We start from the raw sequence: 17607 nt of genomic DNA on the forward strand, positions 1-17607 counted from the left end.
AAAAAAATTGTATTATCTAAGAGACAATTACATTGTTCTTCGTCGACCTTTCTGGTTTGAATCACAAAAAAACTGAGTGCAACATATTTTAATTGTTTTATTTTATTATCAGAATGAAAGAAAATAAAAAGCATCTTTTCTAAAAGTGACATCCGTGCACACATAGATAATATATTTCAAATTGTAAGAAACACATATAAGTGTAATAAATGTATGTAAAGGGTTCATGCAAAAAGCATAGCCTGCAGGTAGATACATCAGTTTGCTGCATTAATCACACAAAGTCTGAAGTCCACAACCCTAGATCAGGGATTTCTGGAAATGTAGTAAGGCTTATGCCTGCCAGGCTGTATTCAGACTAAAGGATTCTCACAGTAGACCTATATCACCTTATCAAAGCAGGAATGGCCTAAATCTGCCCTGCATTACTGTCGCGTTACTTTCTTTTATGGCTCCTGATTGAACATATTCCCTTGAAATCGCTGTTCCAGATCCCCGTACAGGCATAGGCAACCTTCGGCACTGCAGATGTTTTGGACTACACCTCCCATGATGCTTTGCCAGCATTATGTGTGTAGGAGCATTATGGGGGATGTAGTCCACAACATCTGGAGAGCCGAAGGTTGCGTCTCGAATACTAGAAATCTAGAATCCAGAATTCTCTGTTTCTAACTTCATTAATCCACTGCTCCCCACAGAGCTGGATTAGGGTTAACCAGGGCCCTAGGTAGGATGCAAGGCTCTGTTCTGTAAGAGTTGTGGGTCTGTGTAGTGGCTGAGTGTTATGCGTGTGTGTTTGGAGGAGGCTGATAGTGGCTATTGTGACTCTTCCCACATCAAAAAACAGCCTGGTCTTGCTTTATACTTGGTCAAACCAGTGCAGGCAATGCATGCCACTCAAACCTGGGTCCCTCACCCTTAATGGAGAATGGACACCCGAGGAATCAAGCTTGGGAGAACCCTTTTTTTAGCTCCAATCCTTGTATCTGAGATTACAGTTCATTCCTGAATAGCTCAGGCAACCCCTATCTCAGCAATACATAACAGGTTGATCACAATATTAGAGTACAACAAGTAGTAAATCAACTATAACAAAAAAAATGGAGAGGACAGGTGTGATTTTGAAACATTTGTTTCCCTTTATTAGCTCAGTGAGGCCAATGTGTTCTGCACATTAAAAAAATAATCACAGGAATTTTAATACAATGAATAAAACCACAGTACATGTAGAATTGGCAGGTGGAGTCTTGCCCCCACGGGGCTAAACTAAAAGCTTCGGTTGCCTGATAAGCATAGTTTTACCACCATAATTACATTTTCACCTACAAATCTTACAGTAGCGCAATCCAACTGTTTTATTTTTTTTATTAGTGACAATGTCTGTCGAAAGGTACAGATGTAGAATCATCACATTACCTTATATGGCTATTCTAGGTCATTTATTGATTTTCAACTACAGCGATTGAAGTTCTCATTACAGATTTCAAAAAGGACACATAATCATTATCTAAATCTAAAGGATGAAGTGCTTTTATTTTTCAGCTGACCCAACGGTGTGCATAATTTTTAATTGCACAATATTTCCTTTCTACATGTCTCTCTTTGGCAATGTGTCATTAAGCACAATGTAAAATGCTGTTTAAACTCTGAAGGCAAACTTTAGATATTAAGGTATCATAGACAATGGTATACGCCTTGTTCTTAGTTTACGTAGAATATTGCACTATTGACAAGCAGAAGCACAGCCAACATAGTCTATGTAAAATCTAGAAGTGTATTACGGACTCTGCCTACAGAAAGTGACAAGGTTGATTTTTTATTTTCTATTTTTTGCAAAGAACAAAACCGTTACATCAATTTAAACGGTAGCCAATATATTTTGTTCCCAAATTCAGCTTTGCGAATGTCCCAAAAATATAAATTTATAATGATAAAAAAAAAACTGCAGAGTAAACTTACAATTAAATTACGAGTAATTGTCAGGTCTGCCAAAAAATAAAATAATTTAAATGAGATCATATTTGTTTAGAGAGAAACAAATTGTACGTTCTTTCTATTCATTTCAGCAATACAGGGCAAAATAGAATGTATTAAACAGCTGATTATATAAATTTAAAGGCAAAATAGGCAATGCATCTGGTCTTTAAACACAAAATATGATATACTAAACATTGATTTCTTAAAAATAATTTATTGCTTTCAATATATACTTTTTTTGTCTTTTTACAACAGAAGGTACTCAAAATTCAGAAAAGAAAAATCTGTAAACTTTTGTTTGGCGTTCATATAATTAAAGAAGATAAAATACCTGCATTGTAACTTAAATAATAACAGTAACCTTTACATGGATTAAAGCTGTTAATAATGTAACAGAAAACCCATGAAAAAGATTTTTTTTATTTTTATTGCTTCCTATCTACTTTGAAATAAGTCCAAAAAAATAAACTCTAGCAAGCTTCCGGCTTTACAGACAGTGGAATCTCTTGGAACAAAATATGCTGGTGACAAATGGACGCAGCTATCAATATATGCTGCATTGCCTTGCAGTGACAGCTTCATTTTATTTATATTTTTTTGTTGTTGTTGTTTTGCTATAGGAACAAAAAGGTAGTCATAACTTATTAATGAAAGAAGAACGGATGTAATCAAATGAGAGGGGTTTTGACTAAAAATGTACGTGGCGGTTACCAACGGAACCAACTTGCAAAATGTAAGTTAAAATGGTCAAGTTGAATAAAACGCAAACTATGCAGTACCGCCAAATTCTAAATATTGTGCCAACTTGCCTATTTTATCCTAAATTTTCAAGTTAATTCTAATAATCACCAAACTTTAATTAATGTTTCTATAGACCCTTTCCCCCTTCTGTAGGATACCTGGCAAATTTTAAAATGAATGCGGATATTGTTTTATTTTAACGTTATCCTTTCTAAAATGGCCCTGGCTACATTTCAGATCCAGAGAAATTTAGCAAAATGTATTTATTCCTGTTTACATTCACTAATTGTTTTTTTTTTTTTCTTTTAATCTTTATAATAGAAGCAATCTCTACAAATTGTTGTAAAATCTGTAGCTGGCTAACACTTGTGAAAGAATAACAGCGCCATACAAGAGGCTGCCGCCAACTGCACACGGCGAGTTCATTTTTCAATCAGCTGAGATTCAGTGGCTCTATTTAATACAAATTCAGCAATCACGCTTGGGAGATTGCAATGCAGTAAATGAGTTAATCTACCCTACAAATACCGAAAAGCTGCGGATGAAAAGATTAAAATGATTCAGTGTAAAGGATTCCTGCTAACGTTTATAGGACTGAAAAAAAAAAGACAAATAAATTGCATTCAAGATTGATGGCATAGCATATGTGAAACACTATGCCAATGCAGTGTGTTGACTAGGGATGTCATAATGTGACCAACCAGCTCTTTTGATTTGAACTCTTATTACCTCTGCTGAGGACACTGAGAGTTGCAGTTTAACAACGGCAACAGAAAGATTAAGAACAGCAGCATACGACTTTAAATAAAACTGCATAGCTTCCTTAATATACCTTTTCACTGGCCATATCTTTAGTAATCAGCATATTACCGTAATAACTTATATTAATTACATCTGATATAATATGTGTACAGTAAACAAAGGAATGGAATTTCAGTGTCCGCCCAGGATGTGTAAAACTGTAAAAATGTTGACAAACGCCAAAGGAAAAAAAAAAAAAATTAGCAATGCCAAATCAGAATAAAAATTACTGGCTTATTAAACAGTGTTGAGACATAAAAACAAACTCTACAACTTACACAGTGCTGAGTTACCCAGCAGTTTTCTTACTGCAAAACAAAAAAAAAAACAAAAAAAAAAAAACACCCACAACAGTATTTCATACAAATAATCAAACATTGATTCCTGAAATATAAATGAAATTAAAATGATAATCAGTAATGACTTGTAAAGCCGTTGAGATGTGTAGACTGATTGAGTATAAAGAAAAAACACTTATTGGAGAGGTGGAAAGGTCTTCAACATGTGAATAACACCTTTTAAAGGCCAGTATAATCCTTCACAAAACACTTACATGGAAGACCACCTAAAAAATGAGATGAGTGTGCTAAAAACATTATTTGTGCACTCAAAAAAATAAAATAAAAAACAAACACGTCTTTTTTTGTTTTACAATCAAATATATATGTATATATACACGTATATATATATATATATATATATATATATATATATATATACATACATATATATGCATAAAGTTAGCTTTCTTTCCTAAATAGATTACTATACATTAAGTGTTTCACTCTCTATATAATTACATTTAAATATTCTTGATTAAGAAAAAGGTATTCAGTATTGAAAAGAAGGCTGCATTTACAGTGCATAGCTGTAACAAATAAAGAACATTGTCATACATTATGTACACAAAATAAAAAATACTCCATTTAACCAGCTCCCTAACAGAGAAGCCTTGCAATGGTATGAGTTGCCGTCTTCTCTGCCGGGAAAGCTGACAACATCTGCAAATACTCTACTGCATGTCACAACGTAGCGTACAAAACTACCTGGACACGTTTATTCTGAAATTTTGACTCCTGTTTTATTATGTAACACCACATCCACTCATCAGAAAAAAAAACAACGCTGAACAAGCTGTGAAACTGACCATATACAAGGCTATTGACGCGGAAGATCAACATTGTAGACCGAGGTTGGCAAATCTGTGGCTCTCCAGCTGTGGTGGGATTGTAACTCCTATCGTCCTGGGTCAAGCCATCTCGATGATGGGAGTTGCCTTCCGGCAACAGCTGGGAAGCGAGAGTTCGTCCACCTGGACAAATGCATGGGTGTCAGAATCAAAGGAGACTAGAAGAGCTTACAGAGAGCTGCAATTACTAGAAAAAGACGTTACTTCTTTGATTTCAACCCCATAAAAAAAAAAAAGTAATAATAATAAATAAGTCACTAAGGCATCGTCTATATTGCAATGTTTTTTTTTTCTCTTCGAGAAGATGCTTCTGTTGAAATCAAACAAAAGTGAAGACTATGTTGCACTTAAGCATCAGCAGCTTCCAACTTTTCAAAATATTTTAAGTATAAATATTAGAATCTTGATGTTTCTATGTCAAGGCTTTGACAGGTGGCTCATGCCTTTCCCTCTCAAGCAAAAGCAGAAGTCCTCTATATCCGGTCGCCACAACTGCCACCGTGAAAAGTATTTTATTCTGACACACATGGGTATGCATGTTTGCCAGACAATCAATTTGCCTCTTCAGTCTTCAGCAGCTGTGTTCATGTAAACCATTGTAGTACAGAGACTGTAAAGTAGGAGAAATTCCTAGATTTGACTTTCAAGGGTCTGTTATTGAAGGACGTGATGTCCGTGAGGTATTCTCCATCTTTCCAATAAGCTCGGCATTTACGCATGTTACCTGCGCAGGCTTCTTTGTGCCTCTCTAAGCAAACTGTCAAAATCCAAGGAGTCATACTTGCTTTTGGTCGAAGCAGGATCGAAGTCATCTGAATTTGAATCTGGAACCAAAAGATGTTTTATGATTAAATGTGTTATCGGTTACATTACTGAAATATTTCGGGACACCAAAATATGACCAACACCTGATATTAAATATTGGTTTTCCAAGCAGCAGTAGCAGTAACAGCAAAATGTATGAATACCGATGTTTGGTGGTATTATGCAATCTGATGTCATTTGTGTGAATGCAGATTCCTAAGATGTTAGCAGGATGAGATAAGAAATCAGTGAAATACGAACAAGCAAAATGCTTTACCAACGTTACTTACTTTCAAAATAACCTAAATACTATGTACGTTGTTGGTTTTTAAAGATCTTAACTGTGGAATAAAATGTATTTTAAATCGTTTTTTTAATTTTAATAGACTAGTATTATATTCAAGTAGTAGACTCAGATGTAAGACTTGGAATTCTTAAGACTATTAAGGCTATTTAGGAAAGAGCACAATTTTAGTGGAAACAATACTGAAAGCACTGGTTTTTTTTGTTTTTTTTTTGTTATTTCAGGGTTTTAAATATATTTATTCATCAGTGCTCAAATTCCCTTTTTAACAATTTTGGTGGGCAACAGCCATTATCTCCAGCTGTTGTGGAACTGCAGCTACCATCATGCATTGCTAGCCTGTAGTAGTCCCACGTATATAACAAGCGAGTGATAACTATCATAGAAAGGACTAGACATGTGATATGAGACAAAATGGTAAAACAATAAATAAATAATAACCCTTTTATTATAAAACAAAATATATCGTTCTACCAAATTTCATATGTTCTAAAAAGGTATGTATGTTTGTGTTTTCTTTTTAGAAAATGTATTGAAGATTATAATAATTATTATGGACAAAACCTTTGGAATCAATGATGATTTTTTTGGGGGTGGGGGGGCACAGTTGGAAAATATGTTGAGTGTCACACCTACTTTCAGATGTTCTCCATAGACAGACATGTGCAAAATTTAAGTTAAAATACTTTTTTTTTTTTTTTTTTTTTTAAAGAGTCTATTTTCACTCTACATAGCTATGTTATGATGCAACATGAAGTCAGTCACAGTTGCCATTGCTTTTTCATTGTATTGAAATAAAGGGTTAAAGGCAAGAATTTGAAAGCAGATGTTATTGTCCCAGAGCTGAATTGGGACACTGACATGTAGATGGGCTAAAGCAAATGCAAATATTGAACGAAAAAAAAAAACCAGGAGAATACAAATCAACGTAGAATTTCCCAGACATGCATTACAGTCATAGAATGAAGGACAAAATACTTTTTCAAGCAAACGTCTTTTCTTTTAAATTAGATTTTCATTTAGATGTTTTCAGTTTAAAATGACCTTTTTCATAGTAATATGTTCATTTTATTACAAGGGAACTCTATCTACCCTACAGAGAACAAAAATACCTTACTTTACTGCACTTTGCTATTACAGCACTTTTCAATTATAGTCAGATGATGAATCTCCACTGTCTCAATTTTTTAAGGTTAGAAAGACTTACGGTGCTAACATTTTTTTTATTTATTTATTATTTTTTATCTTTTTGTCTAGTGCAGTTGCACACAATTAAAGGGACATTCCACTGCCCAAATACAAAATAAATAAAAAATAAAAAAAACCCTGTTTCCTAGATATACCCCAAATGAAAACTTGCATTTAATTTAGCATTTTTCATTGGGGGTAAGAAAAACCTGTTCTCTTGTTTGCAGCCTTTGCAAGTCCTCCACTTCTAACCCCGCCCAGACTTTCTGTGGCTGGCTGTCCAATCACAGACTACAAAATGCAGCTCAATGAGGAGTCTTTGCAAGGCAGGTGCACTGAGCAATTGCTGCCTCTTTAGTTTTGTTCCACTGAGGAACCAGGAAGTAACAGGACCCATTGACTGCTTGAAAGCCAGGGGGAATGCCCTGGTTAATTTATAAACGTGTCAATTTCTCTTGAAACCTGCACTTTTTGCAAAATGAAAAAAAGAGGGAACACTCTGTACACATGATGCTTTTCAGCTTTAATACATATGTACTTTATGAAACTGTAAACACATTTTAAGGCTTTTATATGCAGTAGCAAATGTAAAAAAGAGTGTGATTTACTTTATAGCGATATTCGCTTTACAAGGGTGGTCTGGAACCTAAATCGCCATATTAGCGAGTTGTACATGTATACTCCATATATCACCATTTCTGTAATGTCTGCTTCTTATAAAAACAAACAATAAATCTTCTATAACATTCTAGACAGACTGCTTATGGAACCCATATCTATACACGAATAAATGTAGTGGCTAGACATGAAACTGTCCATTTACACGGAGATGACATAAACTAGTGCTATAATGTGTATCTGGATAGAAAATAGGGAGACACTTTGAGGGCAGACAGACTGATTAACAAAATGATTCCAATTTCAAAAAGTGAAAGGGTAGACAAAAAGATAGACAGATAACATAATGATACCATTAAAGAGAAATAGCAAAATAATCTGGTTGGAACACTGGATGATATTAATAAAATATTGGTAGAAAGACAACCAGACAGAGAGATAGTTTTGAATATAGGTATGGGCATATATCGAAATATCCAATTTGTATACATGCACTATAAAATCCATACCTAAATCTGCATAGTTGGACTTGCAAAACTGCTTTCGATCACAAAAACAAAGCTCAAAATCGGGTTCATTGGACCTGCGCAGAGTGTAGCCATTTTCGAGAGCAGCAAAAGCATCACAGGTGTAGCGGTACGTGATGAAACCGTAGCAATCTCTGAAAGGCAACACAAAGTTGTAAATATCTGTATCGGAAGATCTTAAACAGTATTCACCAACTCATCCTCTTAACAGGAGTGGACTGCTGTAAAGGAACTACATATGCCACTGCGACTGCATCCATTTATCAGTGTGATTGTCCTGTCACAAAGTTAAATATTTATTGGTGAGGGGAGTGATCTCAACTAACAAGACTAATAAATAAGAATGGGAGAAAATAAATAAGAGTCCAAACTCCCTGTAATCTGTCACTTCTCTTAGAACATTCTTATACACCCACAACCTTACTTGTTGCTAATCATTCTCTCAAGAGTGGCAACTGCCTTTAAAAACCATCTGTGAAACGCTCACCCATCATCTCGCAGTTTCACTGTGCATTCTTCAATTTCACCAAAGACTTCGAAACGGGCCCGCAATTCTGAACGACTTGTATTAGTCCTCATCTTACCAATGTAGATGACTCGACGTTCATCCTGTAACAGACAAAACATTCCGATTTGTTGTAGTTCTTATTTTTACTGTCAAATGCCATGTGGCTTAAAAGTAAGAAAAACAATCAATAAAACATAAAAACAATTACAGAGCTTTGCTTTTTTTTTTTTTTTTTTTGTAAAACCAGATCTGATCTGATTTAGATCAGAAATCGTATTTATCGATTCAGGCTAAGGAGATAACAATACCCCAGCATGCACTAGGAAGTGAGAATGCTGATTCCAGAGGTCCAACTTCTAAATGAAGTAAATGTGCACAGAACATTCCATAAATGTATAATTTATTATTCTGCACAATTTAAAAAACTGGCGAAAGAGGCACATACGGTCAAGAAAATCCTCCACCTGATGTCTTGCGTATTACCAGATTTCGTCATAGGATCATACATTATCCTTCTAACATACCTGTACAGGAGATCAAGTCCTCCCCAATCACAAAGATTTGTAAATCGTTCTGAATAAAACCACTGATCTCATGGAAGGCTTTGCTTTGCAGTTATTTAATTTCTAATTCCTTTTATTAAAGTGCGCTGGTAAACATATGTCCTCCATGAACCAGCTAGCGATGCCGAATAGCCAAGTACTGAGTTACAAAGTACGAACTGTCTGGTAATGTGAATTCCCTTTTTATTTATCCGTTTCCAGCACACACAAAGCTTTCCCCGTTGAGTCTTATAGATTGTGCCTTTGTTAACCTGTTTAACTGGTTTCAAAAACACAGTGAGAAATACGACTAGGAGTCGAAGATATATTATTCCTTAATGAGTTTTCCCAACAGGTAGGCTGAAATCAATCATTAAAACCGTCTTGGGAAAATGTTAACACAACCGTGCTTTTAATGTCAATTTAATTAATTTAAGGATCATTTCAGGTGTTGAATACAGGAATAAATAAGTTATAACAGAAAGGCAGATCCTTCTTGTATCATTTCAGATGATCTAAAATTCAACCTTCCAAAACATCAACTGGCCAAAGTCAGAAGCTTTTATTTTTAAAGAATAAGTCCATTCAGGGCATGATTGATGAATGTAGGGTACTAAATATGTTGGATCACTTCACACCCTACAGAAAGCCACATATGGTATTAAATCACAATTAATAAGATCCAATGACGTGATTTGCACAAACATGCACATATTCATTAATTCATTTTACATTAATGATAGTATAAATATCAATTACAGTTTGTGGTCTGCTAACACTCATACACCCCAGTTCAGAGAAATTGGGTGTAGAAGAGAATAAAAAATGACAGGTTGATTTTTGAGCTGCCTCTCCTATTGATCATTGTATGTATTTTACAAACCAGGACGGTTGGGATGGGGCTGCAAAGAATGCATGAAAGTGATGCAAGGCACATCAATGTTGTAGTGGTGCAGTCCAGAGAGGGATAGTATATATATATGCCAGGTTGAATGGACTTGCAGGCCTGACACACCAAATTTGAGAGGTCCACTCATAGACCAAGGCTTAGGCACTTTTGCAGTGTGCAGAAATGCCACACGTTGACCTTGTTTTGGGGTTAGACTTATCTATAGTGTCTTATATATGTGACACCTAAGAAAAAGTCCAAATAGTCTGATAATAAGATAATGTAAAGACTGTCACAGATTAGCCAACAGAATGGCAGAGTAAGCTAGCTCACCAATTTTATTTACGCAGTTGCAGCGTTTTAGTTTAGATATTTTTTTTGCATCCAATATGGTACAGTTGGATATAAAGTCCAACAGGTAACTCTTTTTTTATTAAAGTCTGCTTAATATAAATGTATCCCTCAGTACACTAAATCTCACGTAATCCTGTAGCAACCCATTCACGTAAGACGGTGATATTCACTAGGAGCTATATATGAATAGGGAGTAATTAAATATGGATCAGGATATCCCTGTGCTACATATTGGACAAATTGTTCAATAAAACACATGACAATATATATAGTTTTAAAAGTTTTGTACCCTGCTTAAGACAAATCTGCAGTTTGAGCTTTTTTAATTTCCAAAGACTACAAAAATGTTAAAATAATCAGTGGCAGCAGTATTGTACTCAGTACAAAGATGATGAATGTACGTGTTAGCTAAGCATTATGGGAAATAGAATTCACAAGTATCACTGCTGACCTAGTAGCCCAGTAAAGGCTAAGCTCCTTACTACCCACAGCTCTATATTCTGTAGCATTACAGGAATGTATAAACTCAAGAGAAGCTATTAAGATTTTAATTAATTAGGTAGTTAAAACTATGGGCTATGTACTATAACTACTTTCTCAGTAATGGCATATTCACAGAGAAAAAGGATGGCAATAGAAAAGGATGGAAACATTTTGCTATTGCTGCGGGTCACGCTTATAATACCCAGTTATCGGTAGGACATATTATTCTAATGGAGCAAAAAATTCCTTCTGATTGTTAGTGATTTGTCCAACGTTTTCAAACAAAAAGAGAGGTGACAGGTTCAAAGCAATAGAGGCATACTCTGTAGTGTTTATCTGATGGGAATATGTTGTAGCCCCAATTTAATGGATAAGAGTTGTTTTTAAATTACTTGGCTGCATTCATTGGATATATCTCAGCCAATGCAGTATTTTATCACCTCAGGTGAGTTAACACCTTTATTGTCTTCAAAGGGACCCCAGTTTTGTGTATGGACCTGACGTGAAGTTCCATGTTCTAATCTAGAACATTGAGCTCCAGCTACAACTTCTAACTCTATTAGAACACAGTACAGCATGCTGGGAGCTGTAGTCTATATTTATTAGAAAAACATTGGGGACGGTTTGTATGAAAAAAAAAAAAACATTTTTAGACCTATAGGTATTAAATAATATGACAGAATTAATTAAATGTGAGCAAAGACAAAGGTTGTGTGAAATGACTAGTATTTGCGTTCTCACTTCAACCTCAAAAACAAATGTATGTGGCAATTAAAGCTCCAAAATAATAAGTCAAATTTCAGTTATCGAAAATCTGTAGAAAATTCATGTATTTCATTGTCATGATGAAAAAAAACTAAGGCTAATTAACCCCCCAAAAATGTGATATTTACCTCAGGAAACTCATTTAATGGCACACAGAGATCAATAGATGTTAATTTGCTATGTCCTTCCCCCGGCTCTTGGTCTAATTAGGCATTTTACACTTGGCTACTTTAAAAGATGCAGACAAATGTTAACAGGTCCCAAATGAGTAATGCAACCTTACAACTGTGTGCGTGTGTGTGTGCGAGAAAGTATTTGTGCGTACAGTGTCTTACAAAAATCACTGACCAGTTCTCTCCTTATCCCTTAATTACATAGTGTTACAGTAACATTTCAGATTGTATGATGTTTTAAGACAGTAGCACTCACATTAATTTTATTTTAAAGGGAAACTCCAGTGCCAGAAAAACAATCAGTTTTTCTGGCACTGGAGGGTCCCTCTCCCTCCCACCCACCAATCCCCAGGTTACTGAAGGGGTGAAAACCCCTTCAGTGACTTACCTGGGACAGCGGCGATGTCCCTCGCCGCTGTCTCCGCCTCCGCGACGCTCCTCCTTGTGATTACGTCGGCCGGTGGGCGAGACTAATCTCGCCCACCGGCCGAGGAGACCTAATGCTCATGCGCGGAAATGCCGCGCATGTGCATTACGTCTCCCCATAGGAAAGCATTGAAAAATCATTTCAATGCTTTCCTATGGGGTTTTGAGCGACGCTGGAGGTCCTCACACAGCGTGAGGACGTCCAGCGACGCTCTAGCACAGGAAACCTGTGCTAGAAACTAGGAAGTGACCTCTAGTGGCTGTCTAATAGACAGCCACTAGAGGTGGAGTTAATCCTGCAATGTAATTATTGCAGTTTATGAAAAACTGCAATAATTAGACTTGCAGGGTTAAGGGTAGTGGGAGTTGGCACCCAGACCACTCCAATGAGCAGAAGTGGTCTGGGTGCCTGGAGTGTCCCTTTAAGTGACAATAGTAAAATTATTTCATTAAAAACAATGTGAAATATATTGTATTGTATACAATACAATTGCATATACAATTACACATCTCTTTAGAGCATATTCCTTGTAAACTAATTTAGAATTTTACTTGAATAACATTTCCAGTGTAATTAATTATCAAATAGAAACAAAAATTTCAATATACCTTTTGTAATTCAGTGAAATAGAAGAACACTGTACTAGGGTCTGAAAGCTATTGCAAAGGACTGCAAATATAGATCAGTCCATAGAAATTAGAGTTACAAAGCAAACTCTAGATGCGGCTAAGGTGCTGGTCCATGCAACTGTCCTCTCTCGCCTTGACTACTGCAATCCGCTTCTCATATAGTTACATAATTACACAGCTGAAAAGAGACTTGCGTCCATCAAGTTCAGCCTTCCTCACATTTGTTTTTTGCTGTTGATCCAAAAGAAGGCAAAAAAACCTAGTTTGAAGCACAATTTTGCAACAAGCTAGGAAAAAAAATCCTTCTTGACCCCAGAATGGCAGTCAGAGTTATCCTTGGATCAAGCAGTTATTACCCTACATTCTCAATGGTCTTATGTGCTCCCAACTTGCCCCATTGCAGTTTATAATGAATGCGGTGGCGGGGCTCATCTTCCTGTCTGCCCGCACCTCCCACGCCTAACCCCTCTGTCAGTCCCTGCATTGGCTTCCCGTGAGATATAGGGCTCAATATAAAATTCTGGTTCTTGCTTTCAAATCTTTACATAATGCTACTCCCACCTATCTATCCTCCCTAATACATAAGTATGTCCAGTTTAGGCCCCTACGCTCTGCCAAAGACCTGCGTCTATCCTCTGTACGTACTCCCACCTCTGATGCTCGCATTCAAGATTTCTCTAGGGCTGCACCGTTCCTGTGGAACTCCCTTCCCTTCTCCGTTAGATGCTCACCCAGTCTCCACTCCTTCAAAAAATCATTAAAAAAATCTTTTTTTCACAAAAGCATATCAATTGAACTGTTCATGGCTCCAAAACACCCCACAAGTCTTCATTGAGTACTATTCTACCAATCTACTTCCCTAATACTTCCCTTACCTTTTGTGTCACTTTACCCCACTCCCTCATTGAGCAGAGCCCTCAATCCCTCTGTTTCTGTGCGTCAAACATGTCTGGTTACAATTACATGTTTGTTAGTCCACCCATTGTAAAGCGCTACACAATTTGTTGGCGCTATATAAATTTAATAATAATATTGTAGTTGCGTGCTACTCATATACTGGTGCATAAATACGACAGTATATAGCAAGCAAGCAATATAAAATAAACAAACCATACCATAACAGTGGCTTTTTGGAGGGTTTGCAGTCTAAAGGTTTAAAATGACTTGCGTCTTAAAATCATGGTGAATCATTCTGGCTCTGTCTTATCCCTATGTAGAGGTTATTTTGTTAAATGCTCCATACTGAAATTGCATAGGACATAGGAATTTGTTGCTAAAGAAAGGTTTAAAAATAGAATAAATATCAACACATAAGTGTTAATAATAAAGCACACTCAGACAGGATCATAAAACATATCTAGTGATTTTCAGTTCCAAAATCAGTGGGTTGACATACTGACAGCCTTCACTTGGCAGCCAACTCTCTGTCTGCCAATCTAGACACTTCACTCACTCATTTTTTTCCTGGTTTATGAGGCATGGCTCTTACCCTATATTCCAATTTGCTTATTCTCAAATAGACAACTTAAGATTTGTAAGCAATCTCAGAAGACTAAAACACAAATAAATTAACCGGAATTAAACAAAAAAAAAAAGGATGGTATATTTCTACAAAATAAAGTTTTTTTGTTTTTTTTTGTATGTACAAATTCAAACCAGGACCTAATATATAGATTATTGAAAAAGGGCTTATTTGCCTTTTATATATTGAATTTATAATATATGCGAATATCTATAAAGTCCTATCAGTTATTAACTCTATCATACCAAAACAATAAAAGAAAAAGTAACTATCAGTAATAAACCCTTTGATCGCAAGGGAGGCTGATGATTGCAAAGTGACATGTGGTTAGCGCCGCTAGCAAGCACGCACTTCGACAGTCACAAAATTCCAGTTTTCAGCCTTAATTCTATGTAACAGTTTCCTATAGTGATCAGTGGGATAATGATTTACGTGTATTGACCTCGTGTGACTTATGACAGCATTCTATACTGAGGGCCATCCAAAAATCCATACTGTGAAAATTCTTTATCGCACTGTCCTTCAACTGCTATTCAGGGAAATTCTTCAGACACATATGTCACCTTGTGAAGATGTGAACCTCAGCCGGTCCCGTGGCTTCACCAGTTTACAAGCCATTATTCAGCCTGTCCAAGCGTTCAGCTGTTTATGATCAAGCACTGTGTGTTTTAGCTGCTGCCATAGAACACACACACTTACATTGAATACATATTCTTACACTCACAAAACGCACATGTACAGAGAAAATACTATGTATATGGATCAATCAAGCTGTTGAACCCAGTTTATTTAATTTAAAGTTTTCTCCATCTGATGGCTTTCTTGCAGTCCTCAAGGTCTTTTGTATGGCTATCAGTTTCCTGAAATCATATATTTTCCTTTGAATTAATCATTGATTTAATGGGGTCAGACACCAGTCAATGCTGCTGGAATCATATGTGGGTTTCAACATGAAATAATTGGACAACACTAATTTAAGTGAGAGAGAAAAATGTCAAGAATGGCACAATTACCAGCTGCAACTCCTCCATAAAAAGCCTGAGATATGTCATAGTAAGGTCATGGAAACAGCTAGAGAAACAAATATACCATCAGCAAGTTGCAATTGTCCAGTCGATATTGTATTCCAACTTTCAGCACTGTATTACAGCTAGCGGAGATTAACCAAACGAGAAAAAAATCACTCTATACTACCGTTCACAATTCATGTTTTTTGCAAGACCTAATGCTTACAATTGCCTTTTGTCTTTGTCTCTCCCTCTGTTTTGCTCGCTCTGACTCGCGTTTTTCATACTCCTTGCGATACTCCTCTCTCTTTAGCCTTTCGTGTTGATATTCCTCGTAGCTGTCATATCTGCGGAAGTTATTACACAAATTATACAGATGTTAGATGTGAACATGCAAAATCGCACAATATAACATCATCTAAAATGCTATAGAGAAAAAAAAACAAGAATTAATCAAATTAAACATTTCCGTACCTGGGTCTGCGACCATATGGCGACCTTGATCGTGATCGTACATATACCGGAGAATGTTTTTGAATACAATAATCTGTCTCATAGCAGCAGCAAGACCTTTAAATAAGAGAATGTTGACATATTAGAATGAAAAAGATACAGCGACATGGATTTATCTGGAAAAGAAAGTAATGTTTAGATGTAGGTTTAGCCCATGTTAATAACAAAAACTGGTGCTTGTTTTCAATTTGTCATTGTGTTTTACATATCCTCTTTCATCATTTTTATAAAAAGGAAATTCAAATTTAGAATGATTCTACATTTTATTATCCTATAAACACAAACAATGTATGAGCTATATTGTGTAATAATACAGATATGGGCTAAAGTATTTAATGGGACACTCTAAGTGCCTTAACCACTATAGTGTGCTGTAGAAGGTTCCTAGGGCCTTTAATATGTTGTCAATGTTTTGTTTTTGTTTTTTTATGGATTGACACTTACCCCTGGACAGCCATGGTTCTGTAGAAATATAAAAAAATTGCCATCCATGTATGAAAATCATTGGCTGAGAAGTCTAAGCTGAAGCTCTTAGAAAACGATTTTGGTTTAAAGTTGGACAGAATTAATGTCACTAATTCGAAACGTTAGTTGTAAAGAGTGCCGGTCAAGAATTCCCTGGGTAAGTGTCAAACTGTTAGAGAAACTCTTAGCAGTGGGATGGTACCAGGGGACTACGGACTATGGGCACCCAGACCACTTCATCTAATTGAGTAATTAAACCAATACCAAATGAAAACAGAATTGACACACTTCCCAACCTTACTGCAATAAAATATAACCTTTATTAGATCAATTAATATACACCAAATAGAAATAATGGACAACACTCAATTAAAATATTGTAGTCAGCTACCAGGGACTCAGAAGTAATTTACAATTGAATATAAAGGAACATATGTCTATAAATAGACAGTGGAAATACTAGAAAAAATATATCCTATGAGGGCAGGTAAATAGAAGGTCTAACTGCTAGACCAAAATAAGTGAGATGTATGTGTGAATCGAGATAGTGTAGTATATATCATTTACATTCTAATTGCAATGTATATCACTAATTAACACAGTAGATAAAAAAGTTATAATTAATCGCAAGCTTCTAATAGACAGCCTAAAAATAATGAGAATTTCAATGTGAAATGTATGCTAGATTGCAGACATAGTTGCAATATTAGAACATATAAACTGACTCATTCAAACCCTAATATATATATATATATATATATATATACACACACACACACACATATATATAGTGAAAATCAACAACACTAAAAAAAGCCAAATAGTAAATTGGAAACACTTAATGAGTGTGGAATATGAAAGGGATATAATGTAACCACTATAGATGGTTAAAAAATGAACATAGACAAAGTAACTAACTGTGGTCGTACGGATGTCATCATCATCATTTGGGTCTCTAATCAACCACCCAGGTGGTAGAGGATGAGGAGCAGTGTGAGTTAAATTATAAGTTAAATGCTGAACAGCGTTAAGAACTAAATAATAATATTAAATTAAGAAACAAATACAATGTACTATAGCACATTGGTTTAAACCCTTAATCTCAGCTATAGATGAAACAACCATAAATGAAATGAAATAAATAATGAAATAAATAAATATATATATATATATATATAAAC

The 17607-nt window shown here is 35.7% G+C and overlaps 1 protein-coding gene across 2 annotated transcripts in view; it reads right to left on the bottom strand.

Annotated features, from left to right (window-relative positions):
- Positions 1 to 4264: 4264 nt before the first annotated feature.
- The window catches only part of PPARGC1A (PPARG coactivator 1 alpha), a 71600-nt gene continuing 58257 nt past the window's right edge, over positions 4265 to 17607 (bottom strand). For both annotated transcript variants that reach the window (XM_063457837.1, XM_063457839.1), the window contains 5 exons: positions 15923 to 16018; positions 15675 to 15795; positions 8637 to 8758; positions 8132 to 8283; positions 4265 to 5532 (listed from right to left, as the gene is read on the bottom strand). In XM_063457837.1, coding sequence (XP_063313907.1) covers positions 5429 to 5532; positions 8132 to 8283; positions 8637 to 8758; positions 15675 to 15795; positions 15923 to 16018 — 595 coding nt within the window. In that variant the 3' untranslated portion in view covers positions 4265 to 5428. The remainder of the gene's footprint in view (positions 5533 to 8131; positions 8284 to 8636; positions 8759 to 15674; positions 15796 to 15922; positions 16019 to 17607) is intronic.

The sequence above is a fragment of the Pelobates fuscus genome, chromosome 6 (genome assembly GCF_036172605.1).
Source record: "Pelobates fuscus isolate aPelFus1 chromosome 6, aPelFus1.pri, whole genome shotgun sequence".
Lineage (NCBI taxonomy): Eukaryota > Metazoa > Chordata > Amphibia > Anura > Pelobatidae > Pelobates > Pelobates fuscus.